Source organism: Camelus ferus, chromosome 14 (assembly GCF_009834535.1).
Source record: "Camelus ferus isolate YT-003-E chromosome 14, BCGSAC_Cfer_1.0, whole genome shotgun sequence".
Taxonomy (NCBI): domain Eukaryota; kingdom Metazoa; phylum Chordata; class Mammalia; order Artiodactyla; family Camelidae; genus Camelus; species Camelus ferus.
Window position 1 is genome coordinate 26,590,643 of NC_045709.1, and position 17,155 is coordinate 26,607,797.

The 17,155-nt window shown below is 53.4% G+C and overlaps 1 protein-coding gene across 5 annotated transcripts in view; it reads left to right on the forward strand.

Moving 5' to 3' along the window:
• Window positions 1-2,595: 2,595 nt before the first annotated feature.
• RAB20 (RAB20, member RAS oncogene family) overlaps window positions 2,596-17,155 on the forward strand; it is a 31,662-nt gene continuing 17,102 nt past the window's right edge. Inside the window, exons 1-2 of one of the 5 annotated variants that reach the window (XM_032496664.1) lie at window positions 2,596-3,082; window positions 14,206-14,334. In XM_032496664.1, coding sequence (XP_032352555.1) covers window positions 2,911-3,082; window positions 14,206-14,334 — 301 coding nt within the window. In that variant the 5' untranslated portion in view covers window positions 2,596-2,910. The remainder of the gene's footprint in view (window positions 3,083-14,205; window positions 14,335-17,155) is intronic. The other 4 variants (XM_032496665.1, XM_032496667.1, XM_032496666.1 and 1 more) reach the window with 4 other exon arrangements.

The window sequence follows — 17,155 nt, forward strand, 5'->3', positions numbered from 1 at the left end:
CTGCCAGGGCCACCTCAACACAGCAGGCGGGCGTTAGGACAGGTCATGATTCCTCCTCTGCTCCGCCACCTCACGCACCCTCCTGTTGCAGAAAAGTGGGACACGAGAGGATGGTCACATTCCAGGTCTCAGGTGAGTCCCTGGGACGTGCGCCACCAAGGAAGGGTCCTTGGCTTCATGCAGGAAAGAATTTCAGAGCGAGCCATGGTAAAGTGAAAGCGGGCTTATTCAGAGAGGTGCACACTCCTCAGGCAGAGTGCAGGACGCCTCAGAAGGGAACGTGGCCCTGCACAGGGCCGACCCGGAAAGCGAGAGCCGCCCCGGGTGCGGGGGCGGGGGCGGGTAGTTTTCCTGGGCTGGGTAATCGCATGGGCTAAGGAGTGGGAGGATCGTTACAACTATTTTGGGGAAGGGTCAGGCATTTCCAGAAACTGGGCCCCCACCCACTTTTTGGCCTTTTATGGCCAGCCTGGGAACTGTCCTGGCGCCTGTGGGGGTGTCATTTAGCAGCTGGTGTATTACAGTGAGCATGTACTGAGGCTCAAGTTCTCCCAGAAGTTGAATCCTTCGCCATCTGGGGCCCAGTTAGTTCTAACCAGTTTATGTCGTATACTCAATGTCTATGTCATTCTTTTAATGTTTGTGCCCTGCCCCCTTCCCTCCTGCCTCACTTCTGCCTAGTTCAGAGTACAGGCCCCAGCCTTTATCATGACCACAGACCCTTATGACCTTCCCTGGCCACCTACCCACTTCCTCATGGGGCTGATGTCCAGCTTTCCTGCTCTGTTCCCTGCTCTGTGCTCCAGCTGCTCTGGCCTCCCTGTGTCCATCAAGCCTATGGGGCAGCCTTCTGCCTCAGGGCCTTTGCACTCACTGCTCTCTGTACTTGAATCCTTCTTCCTCCCAATGACTTCACATTTAACTCCTGACTGCATTCTAATTCTCCCAGAAACCTCGTCTTTGCAGACATCCTGTTTAAAGTGGGACCTGGAGAGGCATCCGTTCCCAGGCTTCGCTCTCTGTCTACCTCCCTGCTCGGTTTTCTCCGTCAAACTGCCTGCCTTTCTCTCTGCTGCAGCCCTAGGCCGGCACTTATCACTTAGTGCCTCCATTTCTACCTGCTAAATGAATACATGATGGATAAGCAGGGTTTTTATTGTTGTTTGTCTGTTTAAGAAAAGAGGAAAGTAGTTTAAAGGTAGAATTGTTCCACAACAAAGTATCTATAAACTCCACTTTGCAAAATCCAACAGAAGAAACCACATTTTCTTACTGCTTTTATTGTAACTGGACATTCCCAGAATTGCTCAGTCTGCATCTCTTTAAAAAAAAACTACATCATTTTCTTGGCCCAGGGCACTTCGTCTAAGCAGTTGGAAAAAGGATTACCCTGTTAGGCCAGTGGTTTAAATGCAGGCAGAATAAACATTGTACTTGGCATGTGACTGGCTAGTTTAAACTGACTTTAAACTTTTTAACTTCTTCCTCAATCCTGCTTCCTGAAGAGGAATGAGGCAAGCGACAGTCTTTAAGGTATTTTTAGGAATGGTTGAAATTTGATATGGAAACATTCTCCCGGTTAACTTTAGTTTTTCAAAGTACTGGACAACTTAAATTTTCTTTCTTTCCTCCTTCCTTTCTTGTTTCTTGCAGCAAATTTGCTGAGAGAATTCTCCGCGCCAGGCACCGGGCGGGAAAGGTGGGCAGAGTCCCGACTTGCGGGGTCGGGAACCCGGAGCACCGCAGGAGCGTGGCAGGGTCTGGCTGCTGCGGGTGAGTCCCCTTCACGCCTCGCCCCGCCTTCCACAGGGAGCCCGAGGACACCGCGCGGCCGCAGCAAACATCGCCCCCCGATGTTCAAACCAGAGCATCACCATTGTCTCAGATAAACACCGAATCCCACAAGCGGAGGATTTTAGAGCCCTGTCGAGGTCTACACCATTGAAAAAGGAAGGAGGAAAGATTTCGTCGGTAGTCATCGCGACTGCCGACGTCAAGGTTCCCTCCAAAGTTTTTACTGACGCCGGGCTGGGTCCGCTTCTCAGGTACAAAACTGCATGAACGGCTTCTTGCCAAAATGGACAAAACTAAACAAAAACAACACTAGCAAGCGCCCCCCGGCTCCCATCATTAACAGTCGGAGGATGGGTTCTCGCAGACTCTCACTTAAGGAAAGCTCTCCCTGCGCCGGGCCCAGCGGCCACACTCGCGCCCGCAGAGGAGGAAAGCCTGGTGGGCTGGGCTGGGGGCCCATCTCGTGCGGGGGCTCTCGGCTCTGAGGTCGCCAGGCCGGGGCCGAGTTCCTGCGGTGTATCCACCCCAGGCCCACGTGAGGCCCGAGCGGTGGCCCCGCAGACCCGCCTCCTGGGACTCGACTCTCCGTCCTCGAGCGGCCCCGAGCCGGCGCTGCCACCTGCGGGAGTCCTCCGAAGGCTTCCCCGCGGAAAGCACCGCCCGCGCGGGGGCAGAGCCCCCGGACCGCCCGGGAGCCAAGTCCACGTGGGCGGGGACGGCCCGGGGTGCGGAAAGGTGGGGCGGGGCCGACGGGGGGCGGGGAGGAGGGGCGGGGCAGGACCCGAGGCGAGGCCCGCGGCGTCGTGGGCGGGGCCGGGGCGGGCGAAGGGCCGGGGCGGGGCGGGCCCGGGGCGCCCTGGACCTGGTGCCGACCGCCGCGGTCTGGACACCCGAGGTGGGCGTCGGGCTGGGTCCCCGGCACCTGCCCAGCGCGGAGACGCGCTTCCTCTTCCGCGTTCCCAGGCGTCGGGACCGGAGGGTCCCCGTAAGTTCGGGGTCCCCGCGAGTCCGAATTTCCGCGAGTCCCGGGTCTGAGTAGTCTCGGGGCGTCAGGCTGCCCCAGCTGCGCACGGCCAGAAGGGCGCGGGGATAAAGGAGGGGGCCTCCTGCGGGAAGATGAGGAAACCCGACGGGAAGATCGTGCTGTTGGGGGACATGAACGTGGGCAAGACGTCGCTGCTGCAGAGGTACATGGAGCGGCGCTTCACGGACACCGTCAGCACGGTGGGCGGCGCCTTCTACCTGAAGCAGTGGCGCTCCTACAACATCTCCATCTGGGACACCGCAGGTGAGGGGCGAGGGGCTTCCAGTTGGAGAGAAGCGGCCCCCAAGCCAGGTGCCCCTCAGGGCCGGGGTCTCCCAGGGCAAGGCCCCCCTGGGCCAAAGACCCCCCAGGGCAGGAGTCTCCCGCCCCACACAGGGTCCCGCCCTTGCTCCGCAGGTCCTCGTCTCGGGGATCAGGCGCCCAGTCACAGCGTGCGGTCCCCCTTGGCCCCTCTCTGTTCCCACTTGACTCCTTTGCTGGTTGGGAAACTGTTCGGACACTCGGTGCCCCTTAGCGACCATCCAGGTAACGCTTGGAAAGCACCCCGGACTCCAGAGCAAGAACCTGTTGACGACTTGTGTACCCTTAGGCATGTTTGGCTCCGGAGCAAGGGACCCAGCCAGCTAGTGGTAACCAGAGGCATTTAAGTCCTACCCCCAACAGGATCTCAGTGGCTATCCAGAAAAACCTTGAGGGATGAGCAGAGATAGGATAATTACCCCTCCTTACAAAAGAGAAAGCGGAGGCTTGGAACATTCCCTGAGGGTTCAGGCAGCAAAGCATGGAGGCAGAACTCAGGTCTCCTCCCTCAGTGCCAGTGGGTGTCTGCATTTTCTGCTTATCATTGGCTTGATCTAGGCTCAGGTACCTTATGGGATTTTGATGTGATTTTTTGTAGAGGCATTTTTAAGATGAAGAATAATTATTTTTAGTGTATGTAGTATATATGTAAATCTTCTAAAGTAGTTTATCACAGGTTCTTGATTCAAACTTTCAGTTAACTCTGCTAAATTACACTGATGATCAGAGTGTTACAATAGAATATATTTCCTTCCCCATGAAAAAGTATGAGATACTGCAAGTAAGGAGAGAAACTGAATAGGGTGACCTGTTTTCAATGAGCGTGACTTTTTGGAATCGTGACTTTAAGGTCTGACTTTTTTAATGCCTGCACTTTAAAAAGTGATATGAACACGTCAAAGTCCTGTCCAGAATTTTTAAGTTGCCAACTTGGGCGCACGAGTCTCCTGAATAAACAAGCTTATAACTCACCCTCTATTTAAAAGTGAATTAATGAAGGCCACCGTCAGACGTCTACCCCGCCTCCCTCCCTCCTGCTTTCTCTTGCTGTCCTTTTTTGTTATTGTGGTGGTTTAACATCTTGACTCATTTATTTGCAATCATGCTGTGAAAACTGCACCTCCCAGGTACAAATGTACCTTCCCTGCTCTGTTCTTCACCCCCAGATGGCCAAGTGAGGTTCCTCTAAAATTCTTTACTTAAGCTCAGCCTTCAGCACTAAGCATTTGGTAGGGATGGAAGGAGAGTTCTAGAAATCAGATCAAGTTTACACGACCTGTCTGCCTGTCTTGTACAAGGCTGGTCCTTAGAATCACTGACTGTCTGGACCTCACTGCTGTCCTTGGTTTATAAGAGGGTAATGCAGGATTGGCCCTGGGGGACCCAAACCAAGAGCCCGACGGGGGCTGCCCTGAGAAGCTGACCTTCACCCCATGGTGTGGTGTTTCTGGAACAGGAGCTGACCCTTGGTGTCAGAGCAGGCGTCTTGGCATCTAAAGTATGAAGGAGCAGTGTGATTTCAACTGGCCACTTTCTTCCTCAGTGCCAAGGACGCAATGCGGCTGGAATCTTGACAGCCAGAGGATTTTGTAATCTGGCTGATGAGAGGTCCTCGTTGGGCTCCCGGGGGCAGCGACTCATTTCCTGTCTGCCTAGGCAGCTGCCCTATTCCCGGAACCCCGGGTGTGAGCTCAGTTAGGCCCCTGGGCCAGCGGGGGGGTGTCAGGCTTCCTCCCCAACATCGCAGACCTGTGTACACACACTCCAGGTGACCAAGACGTGGAGTCAACAGTGACATGGGCCACCTCTGTGCCTGGCTCCTCAGAGACTGTGGGGTTTTGGGCAACTTGGAGGGAAAAGGCAGGTATGAATCTTTGCCTTTTAGATAGTCCTTGTTGTAAATTCAAAAGTTTAACTTTTAGGGGATTCCTCCTTTTGCCTTGCTTTCAAATTTTCTTTATATTCCACAGACATAGTCTTCAAAGTTGCATTCATTTTAATTTTTATAAGTGAGGCAAAAGGCTGAAGCCCAGCTGAGGATGCACTGTATTTTAACCATGCTCTTGGTCATGTTGGGTGGGTGGGGTAGGAGAGTGTTTATGTAACGAAAATGATAGTAAGGGGTCTGAGTTCCTGTTTTGCCCTCGGCATGTCCTTGCCAAGTAACAGAGTGCTTGCTGCCCGAAGCTCGCGAGTAGAGTGGTGGGTGGAGCAGAGAGGAGGTGGCTTGCGGGGCTGTTGAGTTAGTCGTCTTACTCAGTTGGCACAAGGCTCCTTCCGAGGGATTAGGACAGTAGGAGTGGGGACTCGGAGCTGGAGAGGATGAGTGGGACTGAGGCTTCGTCCAGGGCCGGCCCTTCTCCTGCCGCTGTGTCATCGTCACCCTGACCCTTGCCTGATTGTCAGGGAGAGGCATGTGGGGTGGTTCCTCTGAATGGTTTGGCGAGTCCCGGCAGCGAAAGGCCATCACCCAGTGACGAGACAGAAGCTGCCAGCACCTCCTCTCTGTCACTCCCTCGGCTGGTCCGAGAGCTCTGAAGAGATGTGCCCCACCAGTCATCAAATGTGAGCCCTGCCCGAAGGCGCACCTGCGGGCCCTGTTTCAGGTGCGCACTCTCCAGTGAGTGACCTCAAGGGGGGCGCTGCTCCATGGGCGTCAGAGGAGGGGAGAGGCGAACAAGGAGATAAATGGTACAGTGTCACAGCCCATCACTGACGGGAAGGAAGCGAAGCAGGGCGGTGAGGGAGTGACCAGTGTGCCCAGACAGACCTCACGTCAGAGTCCCCCAACATCAGAGTCCAGGGTAGACCTTCCATCAGAGCCTGGGGTAGACCTTCCATCAGAGACCCAGGCAGACCCATCATCAGCGCCTGGGGTAGGCCCCCCATCAGAGACCCAGGCAAACCCCTCATCAGAGCCTGGGGTAGACCCCCCATCAGAGACCCAGGCAGACCCCCCATCAGCACCTGGGCTAGGCCCCCCATCAGAGACCCACGCAGACCCCCCATCAGCGCCTGGGCTAGACCCCCCCATCAGCGCCTGGGCTAGACCCCCCCCATCAGCGCCTGGGCTAGACCCCACTGGGCCCCAGGACCTCCTCTTTAGCCCTTTTCCTCATCCCCATTTCCTGATGATGGGGCGATATGGACCCTGTTGCATCCCAGCGCGTGTCCTTGAAGACCACCTCTGACACTAACCCCCTTTGCTCTGGCTTCCTGTAACAGGTTCCCCGTTTCCACCTGGGACCCCACCGCCAGTGCCCCCAGTTCCAGCTTCCTGCCGACAGTCTGCTCATGCGGCCCGAGGTGTTCTCTAGGACAAACTAGGTTTTCTCTTCTGCACTCCCCGCTCCCTCGGAGCCTGGCGGGTTGTTAGCACCCGTATTTCTACCAGCAGTCTGTACGAGGCAGTCTAGGCTCTTTCTACCACCTTGCTGAGTTCTTCCAGCCTCTGCGAGTTGCCCAATTTCAGAGCCACTTCCACATTCGTTCTGGTGGCTCCCCACTCCCAGTATCAAAATCTGTTTTCGTTTCCTACTGCTGTTGTAACAAATTACCACAAACCAAGTGGCCTAGAAAGGCACAGAGGTCCCCAGGGGGTCTCACTGGGCTGAGATCAAGACGTCAGCAGGGCTGTGTTCCTTTCTGGAGGGTCCAGGAACAACCAGCTTCCTTGTCTTCCCAGATTCCAGAACCTGCCTGCACCTGTGGCTTCTCCATCTTCAAGCCAGTGGAGGCTGGCCGAGCCCTTCTTGTGTCACATCCTTGGAACCGTGACCCCTCTCCCCCGTTTGAAAGGCCCTGTGGTTACCCTGGGTACCTCCGGCTAATCCAGGGTAATCTCGTTTAAAGTCAGCTGGTGAGAAGTCTTAATTTATCTGCAACCTTAGGTCCCCCTTAACTGCATGCTCACCGGCTCCAGGGATTAGGACATGTTTGTGGGGGGCGGGGGGACGCATTGTTCTGCCAGCCACAGCCGCTGACCACTCGTGTGGCTGTGTGGCTGTGTGGCTGACTCACCTCTCTGCACGTCTTCCTCCTCATCTGTAAGATAGGGACAGTTGCGGCTGTTGTTAGAGGTCAGTGAGTTCATGTGTGCTCTGAGCGGCACCTCGGTGGAGGACGCTTTGTGTCAGTGTTTGCTAAATAAACGCCTCCTAGCCCTGGATGCTTAAGACCATGATTGCCACCAGCAAGTACGTCACAGCGGGACAAAAGAAGCCTGGGTGGGTCCCCAGTGAGTAATTCTGCAGTAAGTGGAGAGATTTTGAGCAGTTGGTTTAAGGTCCTTCTCTTGAACAACGTTAGTGCAACCCAGGAGAGGATGCTGGAATTCCAGGCTGTGACGTCATGGTGTCTGGTGGAGGGGAACGTAATTGCTCGTGCTGTGATTAGCTAAGAGGTCTTGGCTTCCTGTGGCGGGACTGGTGGCCTCATCTGTGAGGCGAGGTGGAACACAAGTAGGCATGCCTGATGAGAGCGGCCGTCCATCTCAGGACCGCGAGCCCCCTTCACTCTCCTGCTCTGCACAGAAGCCGCAGCCCCCGCCCCCACTTCTAGGCAGCTGCTTCCAGATCCAGGCGCGGATGCTGTGTCGGAAGTGGGGTTAGTTCAGGTTCGCAAAGGCGGCAGGGCTGTGGACCAGCTTGGAGAGCAGCTCTCTGTGCGGCTCTCTGGAGGGGCTGCAGGGTTGTGGCCCCCTGATGCTCCGGGCTGGCCTGTGAGGACTGCACGTTTAGCCTTGAGAGAGTGGCACAGACGTGGGTGAACGATCGGCCCAGGCCAAGTGTGGAGCCAGCGGGTGGAGGACTTGGATTTTAGCCGGCTCTCAGTTTATTAGTGCAGCTGCCGAGTGGGTTCTGAGGCCCTAGTATGGCGACCCTCAGCCCGACAGACGGGGCTGGTGTGGCAGGAGAGCCTCTGATGGGTGGCCTCACCTTCCTCCAGGTCAGGCCACTGGGCCGCTCTGTCACTGCACGTAGTTCTGTCTGCGCCCAGCGTGCCCTGTGTTCATAGCAGTGGTTGTAGCCAAGACCGCAGAGCACAGAAAGACAAAAGCGGGCAGTCTGGCCTTTGCAGAAACAGTTTGCTGACTTCTGGTTTAGGTCATGTAAAGGGGAAGTTACTTTTCTAAAAGTCTTTTCTGGAGTTATAGAAACTCCCCGTAGAGTTCAGCTGTCAGTGATTGAGGGGACCCCTGCTTCAGTTAAACTTGACAAGCAGCTCTCAGATTCTCCTGTGTGTCCAGCACTGAGCCAGACTGGGGGAGCGGGGGGCCTGGATTTAAGGAGCGCGGGCTCCTGCTGAAGAAGCAGTCCTGGAAATAGATCTTAGTTTAGGTTTGGGATCTGGACGCTAAACCTGCAAAGCCTGTAATGTAGGTGGTCCACATCTGGATTGGTTGACCCACTTCTCTGTAGGGGGCCCATGTCTTTGTAGGTGGGTACACATCTTTGTAGGTGGTCTGTGTCTTTATGGTGATGGTTAATGTCTTTGTAGGAGGGTCACATCTTCAGCACTACTGAAGACTTTGAACGAGTACCCTCAGGGGTCAAGGTGTCATTTGCAGAATTCCTCTGTTTTCTGGACCCAAAACGGGCCTGAATGTGCACGTGGGTGTTGGGATAGGTGGGAGAAAATCAACTGTTCTGGGCTCCGCAGGGCAGACAAAGCGCCATTATACTGAGAGACCTTAAAGGACAAAAGGTGCCTGTGCACAGCTGCACGTGCTGGGAGGTCAGCCCGGGGGCCCCCTGGAGGAGGTGCCAGGAATTCAGGGGGTGGGGAAAGGGACTTAGGGCTCACTGGCGCCGTGCAGCCTGAGAGATCCAGTTGAACTGATTGAGGTCGGCCGTACTCGTGAGCTAATACCTGACTTGTCTGTAGTGTCTCTGGATGATAACTCCACACTTTATTACCTCGAAGTTCACAGGGTAAATAGAAACTTTATGGTTCCTAATCGAACTTGCCCCATCACCTTGTTGAGACATCACAGAACGTCCCTCTCTGTGGAAAAGAAATTTTACACACACGCACATACATGTCCTTACGCACGAGTTTAAGGGACTTTTATTTGTGGAATGACAGCTTCGTCACTGTGATGATGGACAGTCACAGCCCTGTCCTCTCCTGTTATCCAGACAGGTGCTGAGCCCTGTGTGCTGTCTGGAGTTTGTCACACACACCCTGTCTTTGCTCTGTTCTCACCTCCGCTTGCGGCGTCCTTTTCCTGGGAATGTCCCTTCCCCTCGTGATCCCCGACTTGAATTTTGTCCCCTCTCTCAGTGTCACAGATTCTGTGAAGCAGTCGAAGCAGGGGCAGGGCTTCACCTTCCTCCAGACTGTGCCACCGCGTGACCTGGTGTCCTTCGCTGCATTCTGCCTTTGCTGTTTTGTTCCCAGCGCGTCTTTCCTCTGGTTTCCAGACGCCTGGAGGGAAAATGGGGTTGTGTTCGTTGTTACGTTCTCCATAGAACCTAGCATTTCACTCTGCAGTATTTTTTTTCAAGCCAAGTTTTGCCAGATGAAATCACTGGAAGCAGAGGGAACAATCTGGAGAGGCTGAAATTAGCAGTTTTATTTTCTTAACAATGTATTGACTCTGAATGATAAGATCAGTGTGAAAATATCATTGTCACAGGCCCTATAATGCATCTAAAAATAGGCCAGTGTGTGCGTGGTGAGAAAATACTGCTCCACAGAGTTAATTCTATGTGTCCTTGAAATGACTCTAAGGGCGCTTATCTCCTTTGACTTTGATACTTTGGGAGTCTATTTAGAGATGAAGAATAACACGCTGGGGCTTCTGCTTCTGGGAAAACGGAGCAGAAACACTTTCCCCTATTCCCACTAATCACAGGTGAACACTTGGGGTATCACATATAAAACAAACATAACAAGACTCTGAAAGGTGAAGAGGAGAGGGCAGGCTGGCCGGGGACCTCGGGATCCAAGAGGCGACACAGTGACGAGCTCCCTGGGTTTTCTTTTTGCCTCGTTTATCCCAGACTTGGAGCTGAATAACCCAGGAATTCAAAACTGCCAAAGGCTGCAGAGAAAAACCAAGCAAAAACAAAAGCCTGCTTTCTCAGCAAAGGACCAGGGAAGACTGCTGTCCTCCAGCCAACAGCGCGGAGACGAGCCACCCCCGTGCCCGCCCGCAAGGCTGAGTGGGCGCCGGGCGTCCACCCTGCTGGAGTGAGGCCCCCCTGCTCCCCCGCTAGGGTGGCGCTGGCGGAGGCCTGCTGGGGGCCAGGCTCCCATCCCTGGCAGGCGGTCAGGAGCCCTCCCCCTTCGTGTGCCCGTGGAGGCCACAGGGGGAGCGTAAATGTCTGTTTCCATCTGCCAGGGAGGAGGCCGTACCTGCCCAGCCCCTCGCTTGGCCCCGTGTTATCAGAAGGAGCCAGATAAAATGTGAAGTTTAAGGAAGACCCAGAATCTCATAATACAGTATGAAAATGTCCAGGTTCTAATAAAAATCACTCGTCATACAAGAACCAAGAAGACCTCAAACTGAATAAAAAAAATCACCAGATGCCGGCACTGAGATGACCGAGATGCCCGAGTTATCGAACCGGGGCGTCGGGGGAGCCACTGTGACAATGCTTCGGTGAACAATTACGAACGCACTACACAAACAAACAAAAACCAGAAAGCCCCAGGAAAACAGATTGAAAGAAGACCTAATGGAAGTTTCTGAACTGAAAAGAATCACAACCAAAATGAAAGGCTCAGTGTGTGGACCCAGCATCTGAATGAGGCGAGAAGCAGGAAGCCTGGAGAGGGGACGGAGCAATCCATCGCTTCCGATCCGAAATACAGAAAGAAAGTAGAATGAAGAAGGACAGAGCTGCCGGGGCCCAGGGACAAAGATATAACCCTGTGTCTTCAGAGTCCTGGAAGCAGAAGAGGAAGACTGGGGCTGACAAAGTATGAGCAGGACTAATGCCTGGAAACTCCCCAGATCCGGTAACAGACATAAACCTGCAGATTCCAGAAGCCAGGAGAACCGCAGACAGGATAAACCCAAAGAAGGCTGTGCCAGGACACATCATAATTAAACTGAAAACGACAGGCAAGGACGACATCGTGCAAGCAGCCAGAGTGGGGGAAAGCAGGTCACCGTGACCGCAGATAACTCACAACCGCAGGAGGCCAGGAGGAGGCGGTGCCGCACGGCCCACATGTTGAAGACAGAGGTGAGGAGTACCGACCTGTCATTCTTGTTCTTCTTCGGTTCCAGGAAGTGACTCTGGGAAGACATCCCTCAGCTTTGACCTAGAACTCTCACCTGTTCTTTAAATGGCGGATAGTGTGGCGCTCTTACACATGCAGCTGCGCATTTAACGCGCTGCCTGGGCAAACCTGGGAGGCCTTTCCACGTGACTTTTATTGTTATCGCCTTCATTGAATAAGTGTAGTCGGTCAGTTCACAGTGTTGTGTCGATTCCTGGCGCGCAGCGTCATGTCTCAGTGCTACTCCCACACACACTCACTTTCATATTCTCCTTCATTATCGGTTACTGCAGGACGTTGAATAGAGTTCCCTGTGCTGTGCAGTGGGCCCTTGCTTGCTATCTATTTTGTATATAGTAGTTAGTGTCTGGCATGCATACTTTCAATTTCCGGGGCCTCCCTGCTCAAACCCTCCCTCCCAAAGCCTGCTGAGAAATCGGGCTGGTGTCCTGCAGGACAGCTGGCTTGGGACAGATTTTCGGAGCGCGTCCAGGTTGCTGATGGAGACCTTTCCTTCCCGGGCCCCTGCTTGTGTGACGAGCCTGGCTGCAGGTATGCCGGACACCTTGCCGAGTGCTCTGGGGGCCTAGTCTCTTTCAGCTCCTGCAGCTGCTTGGTCCGGTTGGTGTTTTGTCACCTCCCTTTTGTGAACCAGGAAGCTGAGCCCAGGTTACACTGGAGTCATGTGTCCCTTCCACCCTTCCCCACACTGAGCGAGTGCCCTGACCTGCTGCCCTGGGAGCACCATGCACGGAGCCAGGTTAACCTGGAGACCGGCTCCCTGATGCCTGGGCAGCTGGCCAGATGGAACAGAGCAAATCAAACAGCACACCAGGCGCTGACAAGAAGGAATGAGACCCATCCTTCTTGTCCCCCCACCCTACCCTTGTGAGCAGGGGCCGGGGCGGGCCTGGAGGGTGGATGTTTTCAGATGACCGTGCATTGGCTTTTAGATATTCAACTTTTGATTTCAGTGGCCTTTGGTGGAAGGACTTGCAGTTTACAGTCTAAGATTTCCCATCTGCTTTTGGAAAGAGGGTGCAGGGTTGGGACCTCACTTTTCTCCTCACTTCCTGATACTCATCAGCTCCCCATTGTTGAAGGGCCACTTGTGTTTCCACAAATGCCCAAAACCCAGGCGTCTGCAGCCCCTGTCTTGGAGAACTGGCCCTGCAGTGTGGAGGCAGCAGTGCCACGTCTGGGGCCAGGCTGCACCTACACGGTGGACTCAGAGCCCTCGGTTTGCCAGAGCGTTGGTTGGGAAGAAAGTGTTTTGTGGGATTTTTTTTTTTTATGGTAGGGTAACAAAAGACCTTTTCTTTCTTAGATGCTCCTGTGTTTATTTGTAAAACTACTGCTTCAGGAGGGAGTGACAGTCAGGAGGGTGGGGGCCACAGGCAGGGGCAGGGAGGGGTGGGCGAGCCTCCGGGGGCCCAGGCGCTGGAAGGTTGTGCCTGTTCCAAGGCCCCTCCGGACGCAGCCGGGCCTGGTGCATCTGACGGACGGAGTGTCCGAGCACGCTTCTGTCAGTCTCCGCCACGGCCTTGCTCCCTCTCCTCAAACAAAGCGAACACATTACCGGAGAACATGCAGCACATGGGGAGGGCGCTGTGGGGTTGCTTTCCCTTCCTTCCTGAATATTAGAGGGGCACTCATTACACGTGGTGGCCAAATGCTTGGGGACTGACTGTTAAATTGTTAGGATTGTATTAAAAATCCTCAGCCAAGAACATTTCCAAATAGGGCATTTTCTTCAAAGACTCGTGGCCTAAGTAGAATTAAATAAATGGTGCAGTATAGCTCTCGAAGGTTTTATGAGATGTTAGTACTAGGGCATTAAATAGTACTCGAAGATTAGAATTATGGTATTATCTCTTATTCTGCCTTGAATTATTTAAAACTTTAAAAAATATTTGTTGGCTCAAAGGATGCAGTGTTTGAGACACTAATTTAAAAAGACATGCACCCCAATGTTCATAGCAGCACGTTTTACAATAGTCAAGACATGGACACAACCTCAATGTCCATCGACAGATGACTGGGTAAAGAAGATGTGGTACGTATAGATAATGGAATATTAATCAGCCATCAAAAATGAAATTTTGCCATTTGCAACATGAATGGACTTAGAAGGTATGCTAAGTGAAGTAAGTCAGAGAAAGACAAAAACTGGTTGATATCACTTATTTGTGGCAGCTAAAAAATGCAACAAGCCAGTGAATATAACAAGAAGCAGGCTCGCAGACACAGAACACACGAGGTTACCAGCGAGGGGAGGGGCAGCATAGAGGGAGGGGAGTAAGAGGTAAAAACTCGTGTGTAGAATAAGCTACAAGGACGCATTGCGCAGCACAGGGACTATAGCTAGCATTTTATAACAACTGTAAATGGAGTACACCTTTAAAAATTGTGAATCACTATATTGTACACCTGTAACATGTAATACTGTACATCAACTATACTTAAATTAAAAAAATAAAATAACCTAGCAAAAGGAAAGAGAAGGAACACGGTGTTCTAGCGCAAGGTGCCCAGCCAGTGCGCGCACGTTGGCTGTGTATCCTGCCGCTATTTCCCAGTTTATTTTCTGAAAGTTCCTGATTTTATCACTAACAGCCTGATAGGCCTGGAGAGCTCTTGCCATAGACCAGCACTCGCCCTCATCGAAGCTCTTCGGCTGCGGGTCACGCCCGAGGGGCTGGCCTGCCGGCGGGAGTGCGCAGCTGTGAAGGATGAACGTGTAGGCACGTTCCGTGGCGCTGTTTGCAGGGGCCGGTGCGCCGTCACACCGGCTTCCAGGGGTTCTGCTCAAAGTCGCCGCGTCTCCGCAGCCTCCCCAGGACCCGGCTCCGCGCAGCTTCCGACTGGACGACGGCGCTTGCTGAGGGCCGGCCGATCTCACGTCCGTCCCGCCGTCCCCCCCCCCCCCCCCCCGACCCCAGGACTCCAGGCGGCAACAGGTGAGTCTGCGCAAAGCCGGGGGTGCTGCGCTGGAGCTGGGCTGGCCGAGCCGCCCAGGTTTATGCGCTTGGTCCCAAGCCAGCCCTTCACAGTGGCGTCTGCCCCGGAGAGAGTGGGCCCGGAGGAACTCTGCGTGCACGACACACAGTCTAGGGTGTGCGCATGGGATGCGGTAACTACCTGGTGCCGGCAGCCGCAGAAGCACTGGCGTCCCCCGGGGCAGGGGGGCAGGCTCAGAAGAGGCCCACCCCGGGCTGGCTGTGCCGTGCCCACCCAGTGCCCATCCACGTGGAGGTGAGTGCACTGCATCCCGCGTCTTCCCGTCTGAGGACGTGCTGTCACAGAGAGCGGCTAAGGCAGGGATCGGCCCACTTGGCCTGGGGACGGGGGTGACGAGCCTGCCCTTCCCCCGACCTTGCGCGCCATCCCTGGGAGGCTGGATGGAGGGGTCCCCACGGGCGCTTTGGTGGTGAGATGGGCCCACAGCCTCGTCTGGTGCCAGTGCAGGTTTCTGAGGGGCCTGAGTCCTGGAGAAGGAAGGACCCTTTCCGTGCCCTGTGGCCCGAGGGTTCACCGCCCTGTTGGAGGCTGCGAGCCGCGGCGGCGGCGTCAGTAAAAGCGGGGGTTTCTCTCACAAACAGAAGGCTGGCGTGTGCCTGAGCGGCCTTGGGAAAACCGCCGTCTCACAGCACTTCTCGCTTTTTTTAATTGGAGTATTGTCGGTTTACAATGTTGTGTTGATTTTTGGTGTACAGGGTAGTGAGTGATTCGGTAATACATACACGTATATATGTAGTGTTCTTCATTGTGGGCTATTACAAGATGTTGAATATAGTTCCTTGTGCTGCACAGTAGGACCTGGTTATTTATCTACTTTATGTATGATAGTATCTGCAAATCCCAAATTCTCAATTTATCCCTCCCCACCTCCTTTCCCCCCTGGTAACCGTTAGTTTGTTTTCTGTGTCTGTGAGTCTGTTTCTGTTTCATAGGTAAGTTCATTTGTGTCCTTTTTTTTCAGATTCCACATAAAAGTGGTATCATATGGTATTTTTATTTCTCTTTCTGGCTTACTTAGTGTGATAATCTCTATGTCCATTCATGTTGCTGCAAATGGCATTCTTTTATTTTTTTATTTACGGCTGAGTAGTATTCCATTGCATAAATATGCCGCAACTTCTTTATCCAGTCATCTGTGGATGGACATTTAGGTTGCTTCCATGTCTTGGCTATTGTAAACAGTGCTGCTGTGAACATTGGGGTGCATGTATCTTTTCTAATTACAGTTCCTTCCAGATACGTGCTAGGATTGGGATTTCTGGATCATGTGGTTAATCTATTTTTAGTTTTTTGAGGAATCTCTATACTGTTTTCCATAGTGGCTGCACCAAACTACATTCCCACCAACAGTGTAGGAAGGGTTCCCTTTTCTCCACAGCCTCTCCCGCATTTATTGTTTGTGCACTGTTGAATGATGGCCATTCTGACTCGTGTGAGGTGATACCTCACTGTAGTTTTGTTAAGCACGAGCTCTACCACTGAGCTATACCCTCCCCCCATTATAGTTTTGATTTGCATTTCTCTGATAGTGATATTGATTGAAATGATAGTGTCACCTAAACAGACAGATTCAGAGATGCCATCTTTCTTTTGTGCTGCATCTGGAATCAGCCGGTTTTTATTTTTTCAGAAGAATCAATTGGGACCCTTTTTGATGAAGATATTATCCTTTCTGTCTCGAGTCTCAGTTACTTTATCTTAAAATTGTAGTAATGAGCCTTATTTACAGGGGTAATCATGAGGCTTAAGCAAGATGGGAGCTGTGAACGGGCCTCCCTGGCTCCTAGACTCTCAGAAACAGGTTACCTCCTTGTCCTTGATACGTAACAGGTGCCCCAACCTTTGTAAGGGGGCGATGAGAGTTAAGCAGCAGGGCCTTCCCTGGGCCATCTCATGGCTTTTCTGTGACTCGCTAAGGCTGTTAGAATTATTGATAGTGTGAGTTGGGTTGGACATTGATTTTCTGTGTACTTTGCAGTGTGCTCGGTTCCAGCTTCCAGCTGAAGAGTAAACGCTCCACTGTGTTTCCACTGAGTCCGATGATCAGACAGGGATGTGGGACTCGGAAGTAAGACTGGAAACATGTTTTCTAAAGTCAAGGAATTGTATTGTTTTTTGGTTGGTGGGAGGTAATTAGGTTTATTCATTTATTTGTTTTTGATGGAGGTACTGGGGATTGAACTCAGGACCTTGTGCCTGCGAAGCATGCCCTCTGCCACTTGAGCTATACCCTCCCGCCTGGAACTGTAATTATGAATTGCTTACAGTTGAAGACTGCTAGCTGTAAAAGGCCTTTCCTTAACACAAAAGGGCACAGTACAGAGTTTCTCACTGTGTCCTTCGCATACCTTGCTTTGCTCTTGCCGCTGGAGGCTGGGGCTTTTATCTTCCTCCTTGGCTGACTCTCTGTCCAGCTCTAAGGGGCCCTGCGTGGCACCTCAGTCACCACCTCAGCAAAAGGGCCTCAGGGCCCCTTCCCACTTCCGGTCTCATGTGCCCAGATCGAGCAGAGTTTGGACCCGTCCACTCATCTGTTCTGCCCACACTTCTTCGAGCAGCACCCACCTCGAGTCGGTGCTGCGCTGAACTCAGGGAGCAGCAGCGAACGAGGCAGACGGCCTTCCGTCCTGGGGCTCAGTGGGGCCGAAGAGGCCGGCGTCAGCCAGCCAGCGTGTGCGATGCCCCCTGTGCCGAGTGCCAGGAGGAGCAGGTGTGGGCGGCGGGATGGAGTTAGCGGGGGACTCGGCTTAGACTTGAGGG